Here is an 18038-nt window from a genome sequence, read left to right on the forward strand (position 1 = left end):
TGGATTCAAATTCGAATATATATATGGCCTACATTCACTCAGTTTCCGTACGGTGATGTTCGAGCCACGTTTTTTCAATCCCAATCAAGTCGCCAAGTGAAACAGCTGACGGTCGTAGTTCATGTGCCACTACACAAGCTAAACTTTCCTCCACAAGAACTTCACTTTCTCTACCTTTTTTATCAACCAGGTCAAAATGAACGCAATCGTTCAAGCAATTCTCAATTACTCGACACTCGAAGTGTCGCTGATCAAAATTACCAATGCGACTAAAGAGTAAGTCTTTCACCACCTTTTATAATGATCACTAACCCAATCCAGCTCTTTCCTAATGACCATCGAGTCCCGAGTAACAAACACTGGCCCCATCTCCGCCACCCAATCCCCCATGACTGTCGACATGGTTGGGCCAACTGGTATCTTCGGCCGCCTCAACCTCCCCGAAATAAAGACCCAATCGGGAGGCACCGACATCCAGATCCCGGAGCAAGAGGTCAAGATCATCTCCATGAACAACTATAAATCATTCGTCAAAGCTCTCATGCAAGACGAAGATCTGATCTTGAAGCTTGAGAATGGGAAAGGAACGATCAGGGCGATGATGATGACGGCGAATATTGTGTATCGGAAGGAGGTAAAGATGAAGGGCATGAAGGGGCCGAAGACGGTGATGGCCAAGACGGAGAAAGAGGGAGACGGGTTCAGGAATACGATGTTGACAATTAATCCGAGTCCATTGGAGATTGATATGGGGACGGTGCATTATGAGATTCGGAACGAGGATGGAGGGACGATTGCGGTCCAGTCGGGGAAGACGTATATTACGAGAGGCGAGTCGATAAGTATCATGGTAGGGAAGACGACGGGGGAAGCGCCAAAGCTGCAGGCGAAGCTGGTGGGGGTTACGGCGGAGGATGACAATTGGCATAGGGAAACCATTAAGTATCTTGATACGACGACGACACTATCGGAGGAATTTGTTGCAATGTGCAAGAACTGATTGATGGCAAGCGAATTGAGGGGACAATGGAGCAGAAAGTTGTGCAGAAGGCATTCGGAAGCAGGAAGCAATTCAAGAGAATGTCCGCACCTTGCCAAATCTCAGCTCTTTCCAATTCGGGAGCAGAATATTTGTTTGCGGGGTTCCATTCCATGGCTGGAGCCTATTTCTCGATGTCAGTGGTGGATGCCGTTGCACAGACAGAGACCCCCAGACAGAACCCCCAGATTCTTCGCACACGTGATTATATATGCCAAGTCTCCTTGCCGGGAAGTCATGCCTCATCCGGATGCGTTGCGTATTACTTTGCATTTCCTAGACTCTTAAAATTCACTACTTGAACCAATTTCAGGAAGTGGTTGCTGCGGCGCCGTATATATTTCCGCCTGGTTTTCGTCCCCATATCACCCGTCTGAATCTAGTCAGCACACAATCTTGCGGATTCGATGAACGACTTACATTGGGGCATAACAATGGATATTCCGATCACACAGATCCCTCCTTACTCCTATCAACATGACCTCGACTTCCTGAGCAGTCATTCCCAGCCCGCGCGTCAGAACCGCAACGCTAATACCATGCAAACCCTCCATCATGTTCTGTTTCATTAGCTTGCTTTAATAAACACACGCGATTGTTCATAGAAAGTCTCGCTTACCTGATTTTGCCAAGCCCCCAGGAGTTTATGATGCCTATCCCTCGGCCAAGTATTCGTCGGCCACGACCCCTTAAACTCCTGCACATCTTCAAATCCCGCGGCTTCGACCCACTCCCTATACATACCAACTTTGTACCAATCCATACCTAGCCTCTTAGCGCCTTCTAGCGTCAAAGTGACCCACCTCTGGAGCTCCGTCCCATCCCACGAATTGTCGAAGCAGATTGGTGGTAACATATCTTGCAACTCAATCCAGCCTCCTGGATTGAGTGCCCCGTAGGCTTTGGCGATGACCGCCGGAAAGTCCTGGTTGAAACATGACAGGAGAAGGCGTCCATGGATGTAGTCAAATTGGTAGCTATACGTCCAGTCATCCTCTGCGTCGTCGACCTCGAAGCGGCAGTTGGGTGGTACGCTGGGGTTTGGTTAGCTCACTGAAGAGATTGCGGGGACAGGTCTAGCCACGTACAATTCGGGTTGGATGGGACTTAGATCTGTTCCAAGGACATTGGCTGTGGGATACTTTATCGCTTGGTACAGTTTAGTATGTATGACCTGCGGGGTACCGGCATACATACCAAAATCTATGGCCCAGATGCCAGTACCCGTTGCAATGTCGAGGACATTATGCACTTGCTTGCTCAGGGGTGCGAGGTGAAGTTTTCCGTGTAATGTGAGAACAAACAATTGATGTTGGATATCTGTGAATGTCAGATCGGGTATTATAAATGATGAAGATTACCCCCAACCTAATCTATTTTGTTCAGTCTCAAGAGGAAAAAAGGTCAGTATATCAGTAATGGGGTATGTGTTCTGATTGCCCTCACTTCATCATTTGGGAGTGCATATTCTAGATTCTGTCAGTGAGTCTATCAAATGGAAGAATTTAAAGGGATTCATAACTGACTTCCTTCCTTGTATCTGTGATAAGTTCGTCCGTTCTCGGCCACGTGATCATACACTGAAGATCTCATCGACATCGTGGAGGATCTATATCTCAGTCAGGAAGGACTTCTTAAATAAGGTAAAAGGGATAGCAGCTCTACTTACAACGGCGTCATATCCCCAAGTGCAGAGTCTGTCTCATTCGAGTCGACCTGCACACGTCAACATTTTCCCGTGATAGTGACTGAAACTTGGCAAAACGTACATCTAAAGACCCGACAACACTCCCATCTTCACCCTCTCCCGCTCCCGCTCCCGCTGGACCGCTAGAAAGAACATTCTGCGTGATTTCCGCAGCGGAAGGTTCCACCGTCGATTGATTCAGCGTTGACTGGAGCCCCAATATGTAGTCCGCAATCGTCTGTACACCTACTTCAACAACACCGTGACTCGCATCCCTGACAGCCTCGTTCGTGTCTCCTTTTACCTCTTCCTTGTTTTGAGACACATCTTGCAAATCATCCATGGGACCCCCTACTATGTGATGTTCCACAACATCGACAGGCCCGTCGCTAACTTTGGCTGGCCTTGGCGTCGGCAGTGCGCTGATAGGGCCGGATCCAACACCGCTGGGTTGCGAGATCTCACTAGAAACTCCCAAGGGTTCCTCTGACTTCACGTCCATGACTTCATTCTCTTTCATGGCGGTGATTGAGGCCGTCGCATGTCTGTTTTCAAGGACAGCGCACAGCGGCTTGGTGAAGTTCAAGTTTGAAGTCAGCTGAAGGTAGCCTCGGCGATCATTTCCGAATCGGCTAGGAGGATCCACTAGGCAACAACCCACCCCATTTCACACAACAACATTATAAACCCGATATTTTGAGTAGATATTCGTGATCAACGACCTTAGTATAGTAATTCTTGAAATTTTCAGCATTTTCCTACTACTTTAAATAAATCTCAAAATTTAGGTGTTCTAACAGGGGTATTGTTGTGGGGGGTGGGGATCACACAGACAGCAAGTCAAGTGAGGGCTAGGCGAAGTAGGATAAAAGCGCAACCTGCATGGAGCTCTCACTTAGCTCCTTAGCCAATTGCACTAGTTTATGCTCCCTCCATTTATATGTTTGTTTCCTCTCTTCAGTATAAGAAGTAAATGCCTCTTGTAAGGGGCTTTGGTAGTGGGGCAAAATCAATTAAAACACTACCTTACAGACGATTCCAGCCGCACTACTCGTTTTAAACAGACACGCAGCTGTTAGGATGTCGAAAATATAAAGTATTGATATGGAATAGGATTTGCAATTATAATAAAGATATAATGAAAAATCACATTTTTATGATGGGCACTCAAGGGGTTTGGGGCAGGATGGCTAGCGGGTCCTTCCGGCTGCATGCGCGGAATGATTTAGCTTGTTGGGATAATAAGTGGGAGTTATTAAAGTCACGATGCTATCTCTTCAGATGATTGACTTCTAATGCAATATCTTCTCGCTCCTAGTGGCTTAACTGAAGGCATCTAAGACCTATAATAAAAGGATGATCAGAGACTGCTTTCAAAAGAATTCTTTGATCGTCTTGAATATCACGTGACAAGCATCAGCTCCAACTAGAATCGAATCCGAGTTCAGCGGCGTTGTGCTACAATCTGTTTTCCTTTACCTGGATACGAGTTATTCTCAATTTAGTATTCAATTGGTATTTCCCAGTGCGCGCACTTATCCAAAGCTCGAGTGGCAAGCCGCAAATTTTCTACCGCGGCGTTCGATTGCCTAATTCGGAACTCCGCCCACCTGGCGGGAAAAAATGTTCTCTCTCTATATAATGCTTTCTTGGTAGGAAGTCGAGTTGATACTGTAAGATTTCTCTGTGGGGGAGATATTGAATTCATTCTCCAAGTCAGTTTCTTCAATTTCTTCAAAATGACGATTCACATGCCACTTTCCCACCACAACTCGGATCTCATCCTTGACAATGAGAAGGCCATTTGCAATATTCATGCAACGTCAATTGGGACTTTTTCGGGCGTTCTCTTTGATATGGACGGGACATTAATAGATTCCACAAATGCGATTGTGAAGTTCTGGACAAGGTATTTCTTCCTTCGTCACGTGAACTCCCCCCTTTTCTTTTTTAAACTTTAGACTAACAAAACGCCTCAGCGTCGGCGAAAAATACAACATAGACCCCCGAACCATCTTAGCAACATCTCATGGTCGGCGGTCAATAGATGTATTCAAGGAAATCGATCCCTCAAATGCGAACTGGGAATGTAGGATTCTAACCTCCGCATCCCTGAAAATCTGTTCACTGATTATGCTCAGACGTCAGTAGAATGGAATCCCAAATTCCCTTCAAATATGGAGTAGACGCAATACCCATCCCCGGCTCTCAGGCTTTGCTCGCTCAGGTTTCAAACCTACGAATCCCGTGGGGTATCGTGACCTCCGGGACGAAGCCCCTCGTTTCGGGCTGGCTTGACATTTTGCAACTTGTTCACCCATCGGTACTGATTACGGCGGAAGCCGTGCGGGATGGGAAACCCGACCCGGCTTGTTATTCGCTTGGTAAAGGAAAGTTGGGGCTGGATGGGGAAGTGTTGGTAGTTGAGGATGCTCCGGCTGGGATCAAGGCCGGGAAGAAGGCAGGATGTAAGGTGCTGGCGTTGGCGACGACGCATGAGATTGAGGCTTTGTGGGAGGCGGGTGCGGATTGGGTTGTAAAAGATTTGCAGAGTTTGAGGATGGAGGTTTGTGAATTAAGAGAACGGAGGAGGGATGTGGCGATTGAGATTCTGGAGGATAGGACGTTACAGAGAACGTCTGAACGCGAATAATGGTGAAGGGAGTCGGAGGTATCAAAACATGTTTGAGCTTGGGGTTGCCGCTGACCGGTGTGTTTTCATTTGGCGATGAGCATAATCGTGCGTCAGGACTTGCACTAAATCCCCTACGTCCCTGCGGGTTTAGTGCGTATCAGCGATACGGTCAAAAATCAGCGATACGGTCATTTTTTTTACTATTATATCGATTTTAATTAATTAAATATCAACACCATGGCCAAATTCGACCCAGAAGAAGAGAAAAGGATGGCCCAGGCCTCCGATTTCTATGCCAGGAACCCACACGTCAAAAATCTGCGATTGCGCGTCAATTCAGGGTCAAATTACGCCTCTGGAAAGCGCGGCTCGCTGGCCGATTACCACAAAACACCAAAGGGGGCTTCAACAAGGCCCTTTATCGTAATCAGGAAAATGCCCCAAAGCAGTTTATCGATTTTTTGATCTGTTTAGGCCATAATATTAACCTCAAGAGCGTGCGGGGGATGGCTAATAAGATTCTGGGAGAGAGCGCGTCTACCCACCAGGCAATGCATATTTGCGCATAATGATAAATGCTAGGCAGAGAGCTTGGTTTTGTCAAGCCACTCCCCCCTTCCCCCTTCATTTTATAACAATGGCTTTGGTAATATAGTTAGATTAGCTACTAATGGGAAGGAGACAATTATTGGGTACACGAATTAAGATATCGTGGTTATATAATTAATTGATTTCTTAGAATCGAAGCATTTTGGGGGGGTCGCCGACGAGGTAAAGTGTGTAATATTTCCAGCATTTTATACTGCATGCACATGCGATATGAAAGTAAGAGAATTTCAATTATTAATTATAGTATAAACTCCATATAAACTGTAAAATATTTTTCTTCGATTTTCACCAAAATTCCGAAAATTGGTGTTCTAAAAAAATGACCGTATCGCTGATTTTTGACCCTATCGCTGATACGCACTAAACCCGCAGGGACGTAGGGGATTTAGTGCAAGTCCTGACGCACGATTAATATCAAACTAGCGAGGAGAAGGGGCGAGGGTTGTTTGTTGGACTAAATCACATTATTACACCATCGTGATTACCCAGGGGCTTGCTTAGAATTCGCTGTTCAATCTTGGTTTACCTTCGAGGATTGAAACTTAGAATTTTTTGCACTTCTACAGGGTCGAGATTTGGCAGTGATTTACAGCTAAAGAGAACTCGATTTATAAAAACCACACTCGCTGCGAAAGACTCTGGATTTTGCCCTGAATTTCTGCTAAAGGTGTCCAGTCAAGCCTATCAGACGTATGACTGCTAAAAGGTAGATACTTGGCTATATTTTGCTCCTAAAGGGAACGGGTCGCAATTTATGTTCACTGCTAAAGAACCCTAGATTCTCGCTAAAGGCTACAAGGCCAAGGAAGTTGGACAAGAAAGCAATTTCATAACAGGACGTCCAGTTTCTCTCCCAGGTGGCATATTCCCTTCTGTAATTTATATTCTCCACGCATTTCTCAGGTCCTAGAAATTCGTCTTCATTTTCGAATACCTTGCTACAATGTATCCCACTTACTTTTCTGCGTTTTCTCTCCATACCATTTCGTTCGCTTCCGGTAAAGGTATGCCATCACCACCAGTAAAAGAACGTGAACACCCTCAAATTATGTGCGTCTCTCGGAAGCCCTAAAAGAGCAGGGTCTGAAAGTTGTGGGGTCAAGTGGGGATGCAGGTCGAAGAATGGATCTGATAAGGGAACCCCTCTCCACTTGAGCACGTTTTCTTTCGCCCTCCACGTAACGAGCGTGTGAAAATTTTCAACACCAGCCAATAATTAGTCATGCCAAGGGAATGGGGGCCTGCAGTAAGGTCAATTATCTTATCTGATGATCTGATCTGATTAGATTATGCATCCACTTTTTGCGGGCCATCCCTCTTCTAGGTTCGCACTACTCTTTGCGACATCGGTCCTGCCCCTCTTGGCTCCTCCTGGGTTTGCCTTGGCCTTACTTGATTGGATTGTTCCCCATAGCTACTACCTTCTTTCCTTGTTCGCTTTCCTGGCTAGAATTCGCTAGATGACCTTCACGGAGAATCAAACCCACAGCGGTGCTGTGGTGCTGATCGACTGTCAAGGTGCACACGCGACTATATATTGCACCAAGTCACCCACGTTCCCTTGGCTTGGCACTCGAATCAATTGTTTTACTTGCTCTGCTTGCAGTCATGCGGTCTTTTCTTTCCACCCAAAAAGTCAACGGCGAGGTCGAGGGAGTGACTGAACAGTCAACCGATAACACTGAAAAGGAAGTTGGGGTCAAGAATCAAGATGTGTCAACAGATAGCGACACTGATGAGATATCTGCCGACGCACAACCTGGTGTGCAAGATATCGAAGCCGTCACAAAAGTGTGGAGCAAAACGCACTTGGTCTTCGCCTATATCATGTAAGTCAATGATTACTTCATACTCCATTCCATGGAAGTCATGCTAATATATTCAAAGGATCTGGTGCATCTACTTCCTCAACACCATCGAACAGTCGTCCACGGGTGCTTTGACACCTTATGTGACGAGTGCGTTCCAGTTACATACTCTAACGGCCGCCACGTCCATTATGTCCAGCATCATCGGTGGTCTTGTCCGGCTTCCACTCGCAAAGGTTCTTGATATCTGGGGCCGACCTCAAGGTTATGCATTGATGGTCTTTTTTCTGACCATGGGGTTGGTCATGATGGCTGCATGCAAGAATGTAGAAACTTATGCTGCAGCACAAGTTTTCTACTGGGTTGGGTAAGTTGGATCTTGATACACCTCTAGAGCTTGGACTGACAATTAACCCCAGATATAATGGACTCAACTACTGTCTGTCAATCTTCATTGCAGACACCTCATCGTTGAAGAACCGAGGCTTGATGTTCGCCTTCACATCATCCCCATACATTATCACAGTCTGGTGCGGTGGCCCAATTGCGTCGAGCTTTTTGGCAGGGTCTGGCTTCCGCTGGGCCTTTGGAATGTGGGCAATCCTTACCCCATGCTTCACCATGCCGCTCTGGGCTCTGTTCATGTGGAACTATCGCAAAGCAGAGAGAGCTGGATTGATTCCGAAAAGAGAAAGCAACAGGACAACGTTTGAGTCGCTGAAGTACTACGTCATCGAATTTGACGTTGTCGGCCTGTTCCTCATCGCTGGAGGTCTGGCATTGTTCTTGCTTCCCTTCTCCCTGTACTCCTACCAGGCCAACGGCTGGAAATCAGCTCTCGTTATCAGCATGATTGTCATCGGCGGACTCATGTTGATCGCTTTCGGCTTGTACGAAAAGTACGTGGCCCCCAAGACTTTCATTCCTTGGGGACTTCTCACAGACCGCACTGTGCTTGGCGCTTGCATTCTCGCCGCCACTCTCTTCATTGAATTTTACATTTGGGACAGCTACTTCTCCTCTTTTCTCCAAGTTGTCAACAATCTCAGCGTCACGAAAGCAAGCTACGTCGTCAACATCTACAGCATTGGCTCTTGTTTCTGGGCTCTCGTTGTCGGAGCTCTGATCCGATACACAGGCCGTTTCAAGTGGCTTGCCCTGTACTTCGGTGTTCCGATCACGATCTTGGGTGTCGGACTGATGGTCAAGTTCCGCCAGCCGGACACCAATGTCGGCTTCCTTGTCATGTGCCAGATCTTCATCGCCTTTGGAGGCGGAACTCTGGTTATCTGTGAACAGATTGCCGCCATGGCTGCCACATCTCATCAGTACATTGCTGTCGTCCTGGCTGTCGAAGGCATGTTTGCCAGCGTCGGTGGTGCCATCGGTTCCACGGTCGCTGGAGCGATCTGGACTGGAACATTCCCTAACAAGCTCGAGCAATACTTGCCCGCTGATGCGCAAGCAAATTTGACCGACATTTATAAGAGTCTTAATGTTCAGATATCGTATGAGTGGGGGTCGGAAACAAGGAACGCGATTGCGCATGCGTACGGTGAAAGTCAGAGATACATGCTGATTGCTGCAACTGCAATTTCGGTTCTTGCTTTGGTGTCCGTGGCGGTGTGGAGGGATATCCAGGTGAAGGATTTCAAGCAGACGAAGGGACGTGTTGTGTAGTTGCTCGAATGTCGTTGCATGATTTAATTGGAAGCGGACTCGAGAACGAGGGACTCATTGGACGGAATTGGCCGGGTTGGGACATCGACCAACGAGTGTAAAGGCCAGGGTTGGACAAGCATACTCTGAAAGCAGCAGTTTAGAGGCTAAATTTTTTCTCAATATACCCGCCGTATTCTGGGTAGATATCGCAAAGACTCCAAGGTTGTGTTGAGCTATGAGATTGCATGCTCATTTCCCGGTCGCCGAGGTCTTACCCTGTACCTCTTTTTCACGAGCAAAACACTTCAAAAGTTGAAGTCAACCATAAACCCAATTGTCTTAAGATTTGATATGGACACATATCACTAGTTTTTGTATATTTGAGAATGACCTTGAGAGTGTGGTGAGAAATATGAGTGGGTTTTGATGACACGGAACCACAAATCACGTGCTCAATGATTCTTTGGCCGCCAAATGTTTGCTTTCAAACTCATCACCAAGGTAAAATACAGATCCAGCATGTACAAACTAACTCCCCCAGCCGTGCCACAACCGTAAATCAGAATCCCACCTCCTCATCATTTCGTAAGGCATGAAGCTCGCCCACAATCATTTTCCCTATTTTGAAACCCCCAAACTCCCCAAAAGTAGAAGCACCCAAAGTAAACCCCCGCTCAACCGAAATTTTGTGTTTTTTTTTTTGAACCCGTTTTTACACTATTCATTTCCTCCTTGCTACAAAGCTCGAGAATGGCTCCTCGAAATACGCAATCTCGAAATACGCCGTCCTCAACGTCCTCCCCGAGATCTCATCCTGAACAGCCGGGTTCCGATAAAGCAGCAGTGGTGGGTCCTCAAGACTCGGGACCAACATCCCACCTGCTGGTCTACCCCGCATGGCTCGCAGTTGCTCGTAGTTGTTGACCCATTGACCTTTCATCTTCGGTGTTGCGATATCCTGCATACGCTGTTTGGAGATGTGACGCAGTTTGCACCATTCGGGAGGAACAAGGGGGTAGTAGAGCACGTTGTAAACGATGGCGTGGAAACAGTTGCGACACCAGTTTTGGCTGCGGTCGAGTCTCGCCTGAGCAGTCGGAACTAATTTCTTGCATGTCGAACATGGGAAACTATTTTCTGTTAGAAAATGCTGATGTGGGTTTGAGCTGGTGATACTCACTAGACATTCTTGCTGGGATCGATCAGTGTTGTGACAAGACTCTCCATCATGTCGTTCCAGGTGTCCTTCTCAGTGCATTGGAGGAAAGTGTCTGAGAGGTCACCGGGGCGGACCGAGAATTCTGACTGGGTTTGCGGTGGGAGAGGGTACTCTGACTTCTCGTCGAATTGTTGGCCATCATCTGAAACGGATGGCGGCATGTACTGGGGGGATGGAGTGGGCTGTGGCGGTTCGTATATGTCACTCTCCGGTTGGTGGCTTTCTTGTGGGGCACTTCTTATTACATAGATCTGCTGTGGTGCCTCCTCGTGTTCCGGAACTGGCTGGGTGAAGTGTTGGGGTGGGAAGTTTGGTGGTGGTGGAGGAGGGAAGTTCTGTTGCGGGAAGTCTTGTGGTGGGAAGTTCGGAGGTGGAGGAGGAGGAAAGTCCTGTGGCGGGAAATCTTGCGGTGGGAAGTTCGGAGGTGGTGGAGGAGGAAAGTCCTGTTGAGGGAAATCCTGTTCCGAGAAATTCTCCTGTTCCGGGAAGTCCTGCTGTTCCGGGAAGTTCTGTTGTTCCGAGAAGTCCTGCTGTTCCGAGAAGTTTTGCTGTGGGAAGATGGATCGTTGGTAGTGTTGCGGTGGGAAGATAGGCCGTTCATAATTTTGTGGCGGGAAGATAGGTCGTTCATAGTGTTGTTGCGGGAAGCTCTGTGGTGTGAAGTTCGGAGGTGGTGGGGGAGGAAAGTTTTCCTGCGGGAAGCTCTGTGGTGTGAAGTTCGGAGGTGGTGGGGGAGGAAAGTTTTCCTGCGGGAAGCCTTGTGGTGGGAAGTTCGGAGGCGGTGGAGGAGGGAAGTTCTGTTGCGGGAAGTCTTGTGGTGGGAAGTTCGGAGGTGGTGGTGGAGGAAAATTTTCCTGCGGGAGGCCGTCTCGCGAGAAGCTTTCTCGAGGGAAGCTCTCTGGCGTATATACTTGACGTGGGAAAGCGCCCTGGGGTTCTCTATGTAGAGAAGGGTTCGAAGAAGGCGGGGTTTCGTCGAAAGCGTCACTCCAGCTTAGATTCTTGATGTATTCCTTGATAGCCTTCCGATGCTTCTTGACGTCGCGACTGGACCATCCATCTTTAACAAGCCCTCTTTGAATCTCCTTCCAAACAGTCCTTTCATCATCTGAATACGAAGAAGCGAGAGATGATCCATCATGACTGGAATTGATCCTGGCCATCGTCCAGTGAACTGATTGCTGCATCCCTGGAAATTTCTTCCCCAACGACCACCCAACACTTCCTCGAGAGCTTGGGGTGAGCAGACGTAGATTCAATAAAAGAGCTGCCTTGTGAACTGATAATTCCTCCAAGACATCGTTCATAGACAGGACGTCGCCATTGCCAAACTTGAGGGAGAGTTTCCTGATACTCCCCTTCCGGTGCGAGAGAACATACTTCGCGAGGAACTGATCAAGCGCCCTGAGTAGTTTCCGGCAACCTCGAATGGTTGATTTCAACTCATCACGGCTGACACCGTCTTGCCGACGGAGCGAGGAGTTCGGCTTCTCCGCTTCTTGTTGCAGTTGAGAAACGACGCCAAGAAGGCTGGTAACCTCTTTGGTCAGTGGCTCCCGCTCACCACAAGCCTGGCGACATGAGTCGACGACCTTCCAAGCGAGCTGAACAAGTTCGAGCAAGTCCCTCGCAGAGACCTTGGGAGACATTGTGAAGCCGGCCGGTTGCGGGGTCGTGAATCCAGATGATCAACAGCCTCAAAGTCCTCTATGGTCATGCAGCAATAAGGTGGGGCTCATGAGTTGCTGGATAATGAGAATAAATGTAGAGGATTGGTGGCAAGATCTCACTCTTAGGAATACTGGTGGAATGAGAGCTGGTTTTGAAGTTCAATATCGGCGTCGTGCATTTGTCCAACGGGAGACAAGGCTCAAGTGAGGCTGCACGGCGTCGCTTCGTGAGCCAGTGATTCGGGGAGGCCATGCATTCCGGGCCCGCGGCATCCAATGAACTCGGGGCCTCATTCAGGTCGCCCCGTTTGGAGGGCCTGCATATATTCTCGAACGAATGATGTTACAGCGCGTTTTCGGCTCAAAGGCAAACAGGGCGCTGGTGGCTTACGCTACTGTAGGTAAGCCTCATCAATGACTGGCAACTTCCCAATCGCCAGCTCGTATCACCTAACACGCGGCGGGCGGTCGGGAACCGGCCGTGATAGTCTGGTTCTGGCCGTGTACGAGGTGCCCGGTGGCTTTCGTGATGCGAGAAGGGAAGCGATCCGAGCCACTTGGTCAGAGACCTTCGGGCGTAGCAGTGTCCAGTTCAGAACTTGACACCGTGGGATTGCCTCTTGTACCGTCCATAAAAGCTTCCGTTCTCCGGCCCAACGCACCGATTTGAACCACGTACTGTACCTTCAAAGATCGTTCGGGAAACGGTGAGTGTGTGCTGTGTTGACGATAATCATTCTGCCAGGCAGCTTCCCCTGATGCGTTGTCGCCCGCCTGCGAGTCCGCTAACGAGAACTTGCATGAAACTCGACCAAATGAGATGCCTTTGCTTCCATTGAGACGGAAGCCTCACCATGCAGCTGCCCTGCACGTCTGCAAGCGGTCTGCAAGCGCCCTGCTATTTCAGCAACCGGCTTCCCCAAAAAGATCTCAATCAAAAATTGCTGACACCCACAGCCGATGAGAGTGCGGGGTAAAGATTGGTGATGGAGGGGATCCTTGACTACCCGGGCGATCGACGTTCAGGCCCCTGAAGTTGTGGCTTGATGCTGAACAAGACCCCACCATACCCCACCATATCCCACCATATCCCACTATATCCCACTATATCCCACGAAACCGCTCAGAAGATACTATCACGAGCTTTTGACCTCGACATTTCAAAACTGTTCCTGCAGATGTAGGGCTGCAAAATGCGGTTATTTTGCTAGTGGCCGCACAAAAGGGCGGTGGAAGCATCGCTCAACCCCCACATCCTAGGGCCAAGTCCACGCAACACACATCCCGCAGGATGAACGTCCACGTTATTTCCCGTCGCTGCATCTATACATGACAATCCGCCTATCCAATTCAACGTCAAGTCAAGTACGAAGATCTTTCATCTTCCTTACCATGCCGTGACTTCCGTGGGATGCAAGCCCCACGACGTGGAAATAGCCAGCACAGAAAGAACTGACAGAGATGCTCCTCTCCTGCAACGACCCGAGCCTTCTTGCGTTGTCAAGGCATAGAGGCTTTACTCCATGCCAGACCTTTCAGGTCTCCAAGAGCTGCGTTCCAAGCCAGCATCCTGCACCACTCGTGTGTATGTTCCCAAGTCCTAGTCCTCTTCCCTTGCCCTCCATTCTATACCCTTAATGTGTCTCCCTGATACTCAATGTCTTCTCCGAGTAACGTTTTCCAAGTATCAGAATTGTGCCTTCCCAGGACAGTCACTCTCCTAGCATGTGTGGCTATCGTGCACTGTTCCAGAGCTATACTCCAGTAGCCATTTACCTTCGAAATTGGATTATGCTCCTGCCAGCTTGTCTTGACTGCCTGCATATGGGAGATAGGATACTCTTCGATGGCATTGCAACCTGGCTTTTGACTCTGAAATTTGCAGAAGGGACAGGATCTCCTCCACGTCCTACCAGTCCCTCCACTCCAGAATTCCCCAAGAGCTGCTCTCTAACTAGCATCTTGCTCGCCGGTGTGTATATCCTCCAGTACTCTGCCCTAGTCCTACCACCTAGAGCCTCGTGCGCTGCTGTCTGTATACTCCGCACTCGCTTGAAGTGCTGCTCCCTAGTCCTTCCCGAGTTGCGATCCTCCAGTAGATACACCCCGCTCCAAAGTGTGTATGTCCTTCCTTCTTCATCCGCTACCCTCGTCTAGAAGTACTGTCCACGTCGTGTGCTTTCCCAGTCTTGCAGTGTCCGCTCTGCACCTTCAGTTTGTATGTTCCCATGTGTGCTCCATTGCTCCTCCAGTGACAAAACGCCGTTCTAGTATCGTCCAGAACCTGAACTCCTTCCCTAAATGCACGTATGCTTCTTCCCAAGGAAGTTTAACTGCGGATTTTCTTCTTCTGTTTGTATGGAAAAGAGCTTGCAATTAGCAGGTCTCTTGGTGTGTGTGGTGATTTGATGGCTACTTGCTTTTGAAGACTGCCCGTGTGTGACAGCTGCTGCTTGCTTTCTTGCAATAAGTACTTCTGAACGCTGGGGCCATATCCCATGTGTTACCGCAGCTTGTAAATCCTCCACAGTGGCGAAATTTTGATCCCGAAGTCTACTTCCGCAACAGTCGTGTACCTGTACCCCTTCGAAATGAATCATCTCTCTTCCTGTATGTCCTGCTGGCCGGCCACATATCTCAGGCCACCCATTGGGGAGGCTTTCAGCCGCGATCTTGACTTTGAGACTCGTAGGATGTAAGACTATCTCGGAGGAGTTTCGATGGGGAATTTGTTTTGCAAACTGGAGAGTAGCTAGCTTGCAATGAGCAGGTTGTGTAGTGTATAACGGCTTGGTACTCAGCTGCTTTGAAACGCTTCTGTGAAAGCTTGCTTTGTGTATATCTCTATTCTTGCCTTCTTGCAAGCCGTATTCCTGACCATGGCCATTCTTTGGATCTCTTGGATCGAGCCTGTCTCTCAGTATGGGGTTTGCAAATGCAGCGAAGATGTCCTAGTCCCTCCAAGTCAAAGACGGAATGACCCACTGTCCTCTGGGACATTAAGAAGGGGTGTGGTCTGTCGACTCCTTTGTTTTGGTGGTCGGTGCGTAGCGATTAGCGAACGCGCTAACCCCCCCTATTCACAGAATTGTTGCGACGAAAGTAAATTCGCATTAAGCGAATTTAGCCGAGACTGAGAAGTGTCCAGGCGCTCTACCAATTTCATTCAACCACGCCGACCTGGGACAATCTTCGCACCATCACTGTCATTCTACCAACTCAAGTCCGAACAATCGCCGTTGCAGCAACATGGCACAAAGCTGGCGACACAGATATGGCCTCCGCTACAAACCAGGCCAATGGCCTTCCCATTTGTCCACAATGCCCCAACGACCTACCAACAATCGCTCCTCAGCTCCTCGCCGTATCTCTTGGCCCGCGCCCACCCACGGTCGACCACACCCATACCACCCTACCAAGCAGGCCCGTGGTCCTCACAAGAACTGCAGAGGCAACCCACCACCAGGCGTAACTGATGCAGAGTGGACGACCGCCTTCAAGATATCTGACGATACGTTCTATCACCATTCTCCAAAGGCGACTGCGAAGGTCAATGTGCAGCTGGCAAGAATCGATGGTCGTATTAGGGATTACACCATCGAGAAGATGATTAGGGCGGGGGTTTTGGCACATGGCTTCATTGACAGTAGCCCATGAATGTTCTGCTTAAGGTAGGGACAATCCGTCCTTTCTTACAGGCTGTTGTACTAACTGGGGTAGCGACAATGGCGATTCCACAATAGGGCAGTTGTACGGCGGGCGATGGGTACAATAATGCTTTCAGATGGGGCTGTTGTTTGGAGGGGCTGTAGGACATTGAGGGGTTTTCATATGAGCCGTTGTTCAGAGGGAGGGGAAGTAGGACAATGCTTTTTCATACGGGAGGGACGTAGCGACGAATAAAGCCTTGGTCGCGCAGTCTACTTGTCATAACTCTCCTCCCATCGTGATAGCTTCTCTCCAAATCGCTCTCCAAGGCACGCAGTACCTTGGACGCCAAGGCCATCCTTGAAGTCTCCGTTCGACCTCTTCCCATGAAGACGTATGCAACTTTCTTTCAAGAGCTCTCATAAACCATGGTCTATCTGCATTGAAAGGAGCTGCTCCACCACCAACCAATAGCATCCACAACAGCAGATCTGCATTTTCCATTCGAAGGCTTTCTAGACCGATCTGCTCTATACTGTATCTGATTGCGGTACAAAGGTCGTGGTAGACCTTGCAGTTTACTTTCGTCAGTGCTGTCTGCACGTAGAGAAGCGCTGCAGCCCGACAGCATTGTTCCGTTGGAGAGAGAGGTGGGAGAGCATTGCCAATGCTTCCCAGCCTGAACAACTTCTGCTCTATACGCACGCGTTTGATACCAAAGGAGAAGAAGTCCTCTTCCGACACAGGATCCACAAGATTTTCCAGGAACTGTGATGCTTCGCAAAGTTGATTGAGTACATCCAGGAGAGTTGGATCTCCTATGCCCCTGACGGGACCAGGAAAGTGAATAAGTGACAGTCTTGGTTGAGAATCGAGATGCTCCTCCGGGACGTTATCAATTGTGAACCGTGGGCAAGTCTCAGTCAAGGCTGAATGCAAATGATCAACTCTATGCAGCAAATCAGTGCTTGAAATTGTTGAGCCTACAGAATTAACGATCTTGAACTGCAATAATTTACCTCAGGATTAGATGTGTCAGGCATGTATTGAACCCAATTCCCTTCAATCCACCTCGCAACGTGACCATCTGTTCGATTCCATCCATATGAATTTTGAATTCTGTGAATCTGTTTTCCGAATCCTAGTTAATGCCGGTCTGTTAATTACGACATTCAAGGAAAACTTTAAGCTAAAGGCCTCTTACTTTCGTTGCGGAGGCCAACATCTTTAGCAGCTATTAGAAAAATGCTGAAAGAATCCAAGGGTGTAGGAATGCCCACCTCATATCCAGCCAAATGCGAGACAGCAAGTATTGTCTCATCCGAAGTACACAAAATTGGAACATTTAATCTTTCGTTGATAATACGTATAGCTTCCGTTTTATGTTTCAGACAGAAAACTGTGCCGAGTTCTCGTCCCCGAGCAGCTGAGCGAGTCGACGGGTCAAAGAACGGTTCGCCGCGCCAAGTCATCATATCCAATCCACCCTGTGCGAGAATGGTGTGGAAGAGAGCTGTGTCTTGAGTCACTAGTGAGAGGACCCTTGTTCGCAAAGGGTTCGTTGGGACAAATTTGCCTAATGGGAGAAGACCACCAGCTACAGCGGCGCCGTCTAATTTGAGAGTCACCAAAAGAGTCATCAAAGGCAAGTAGAACAAGAGCTCGCCCAACTGAAATCTTACATGACTGTATTGGGGATTTGAAACACTCACAATGATGGAAGATTGTAAAAATATATCTTTCAGTTGGAGATACCGGATATATCTCAAGTTGCTCCATCCTATTAGACCCAGCAATATCTTCATCACTTGTGTCAACTCCCTCACAGTCTTCATCTTGGCCAAGCTCTGGATTGTGCCACGTAATACTCTTTGGGAATATACGATTACCATGTTCAGGTAACTGCTTCGGTTGTAGGGTTCGAAAAGCTGCGCTTCTTTGGTTGCCAAGCCGCTGTCGACGGCGCACATGCTGCATTGCATGAGAACGCACCCGCCTCTGCGCATCTCTGCTTTTGAACTCATTTGGGTCTGAAAAGCTGATGAACTCTAAATCCATCGC

General features: G+C 48.5%; 4 protein-coding genes across 4 annotated transcripts; 2 read left to right on the forward strand and 2 right to left on the reverse strand.

Annotated features, from left to right (window-relative positions):
* Positions 1–1174: 1174 nt before the first annotated feature.
* Positions 1175–3012, reverse strand: K444DRAFT_291261 (S-adenosyl-L-methionine-dependent methyltransferase). The gene is made up of 9 exons (XM_024871662.1): positions 2809–3012; positions 2566–2648; positions 2486–2508; positions 2408–2426; positions 2237–2359; positions 2128–2188; positions 1659–2073; positions 1460–1599; positions 1175–1412 (listed from the first exon to the last, which is right to left on the reverse strand). Exons 2-9 carry the CDS (start codon positions 2636–2638, stop codon positions 1349–1351), a joined length of 918 nt encoding a protein of 305 aa, XP_024726501.1. The 5' UTR covers positions 2639–2648; positions 2809–3012; the 3' UTR covers positions 1175–1348.
* A 1513-nt stretch (positions 3013–4525) lies between these two features.
* On the forward strand, positions 4526–7163 carry K444DRAFT_657846 (glycerol-3-phosphate phosphatase-like protein; the record flags this gene model as incomplete). The annotated part of the gene is made up of 4 exons (XM_024886193.1): positions 4526–4635; positions 4706–4815; positions 4868–5292; positions 7092–7163. The coding sequence occupies exons 1-4, from the start codon at positions 4583–4585 to the stop codon at positions 7161–7163; spliced, it is 660 nt and encodes a 219-aa protein (XP_024726502.1). The 5' UTR covers positions 4526–4582.
* An 86-nt stretch (positions 7164–7249) lies between these two features.
* On the forward strand, positions 7250–9629 carry K444DRAFT_657847 (siderophore iron transporter). The gene is made up of 3 exons (XM_024886194.1): positions 7250–7799; positions 7858–8145; positions 8198–9629. The coding sequence occupies exons 1-3, from the start codon at positions 7579–7581 to the stop codon at positions 9456–9458; spliced, it is 1770 nt and encodes a 589-aa protein (XP_024726503.1). The 5' UTR covers positions 7250–7578; the 3' UTR covers positions 9459–9629.
* Positions 9630–9834: 205 nt separating this feature from the next.
* K444DRAFT_670818 (uncharacterized protein) lies at positions 9835–12573 on the reverse strand. Its single transcript, XM_024887676.1, has 2 exons — positions 10621–12573; positions 9835–10570 (listed from the first exon to the last, which is right to left on the reverse strand). The coding sequence occupies exons 1-2, from the start codon at positions 12306–12308 to the stop codon at positions 10162–10164; spliced, it is 2097 nt and encodes a 698-aa protein (XP_024726504.1). The 5' UTR covers positions 12309–12573; the 3' UTR covers positions 9835–10161.
* Positions 12574–18038: the final 5465 nt, after the last annotated feature.

This window comes from Hyaloscypha bicolor (genome assembly GCF_002865645.1).
Source record: "Hyaloscypha bicolor E unplaced genomic scaffold K444scaffold_190, whole genome shotgun sequence".
Lineage (NCBI taxonomy): Eukaryota > Fungi > Ascomycota > Leotiomycetes > Helotiales > Hyaloscyphaceae > Hyaloscypha > Hyaloscypha bicolor.

Bases quoted from the DNA above. Each gene is read 5' to 3' on its own strand.
- K444DRAFT_291261 (XM_024871662.1), bottom strand. From the start codon at position 2,638: ATGTCGATGAGATCTTCAGTGTATGATCACGTGGCCGAGAACGGACGA. The intron at 2,189-2,236 runs GTATGTATGCCG...AACTGTACCAAG, and splicing joins CATCTGGGCCATAGATTTTG to CGATAAAGTATCCCACAGCC. The intron at 1,413-1,459 runs GTAAGTCGTTCA...GACTAGATTCAG, and splicing joins ATCCATTGTTATGCCCCAAT to ACGGGTGATATGGGGACGAA.
- K444DRAFT_657847 (XM_024886194.1), top strand. From the start codon at position 7,579: ATGCGGTCTTTTCTTTCCACCCAAAAAGTCAACGGCGAGGTCGAGGGA. The intron at 7,800-7,857 runs GTAAGTCAATGA...ATATATTCAAAG, and splicing joins TTGGTCTTCGCCTATATCAT to GATCTGGTGCATCTACTTCC. The intron at 8,146-8,197 runs GTAAGTTGGATC...AATTAACCCCAG, and splicing joins CAAGTTTTCTACTGGGTTGG to ATATAATGGACTCAACTACT.
- K444DRAFT_670818 (XM_024887676.1), bottom strand. From the start codon at position 12,308: ATGTCTCCCAAGGTCTCTGCGAGGGACTTGCTCGAACTTGTTCAGCTC. The intron at 10,571-10,620 runs GTGAGTATCACC...AACAGAAAATAG, and splicing joins GATCCCAGCAAGAATGTCTA to TTTCCCATGTTCGACATGCA.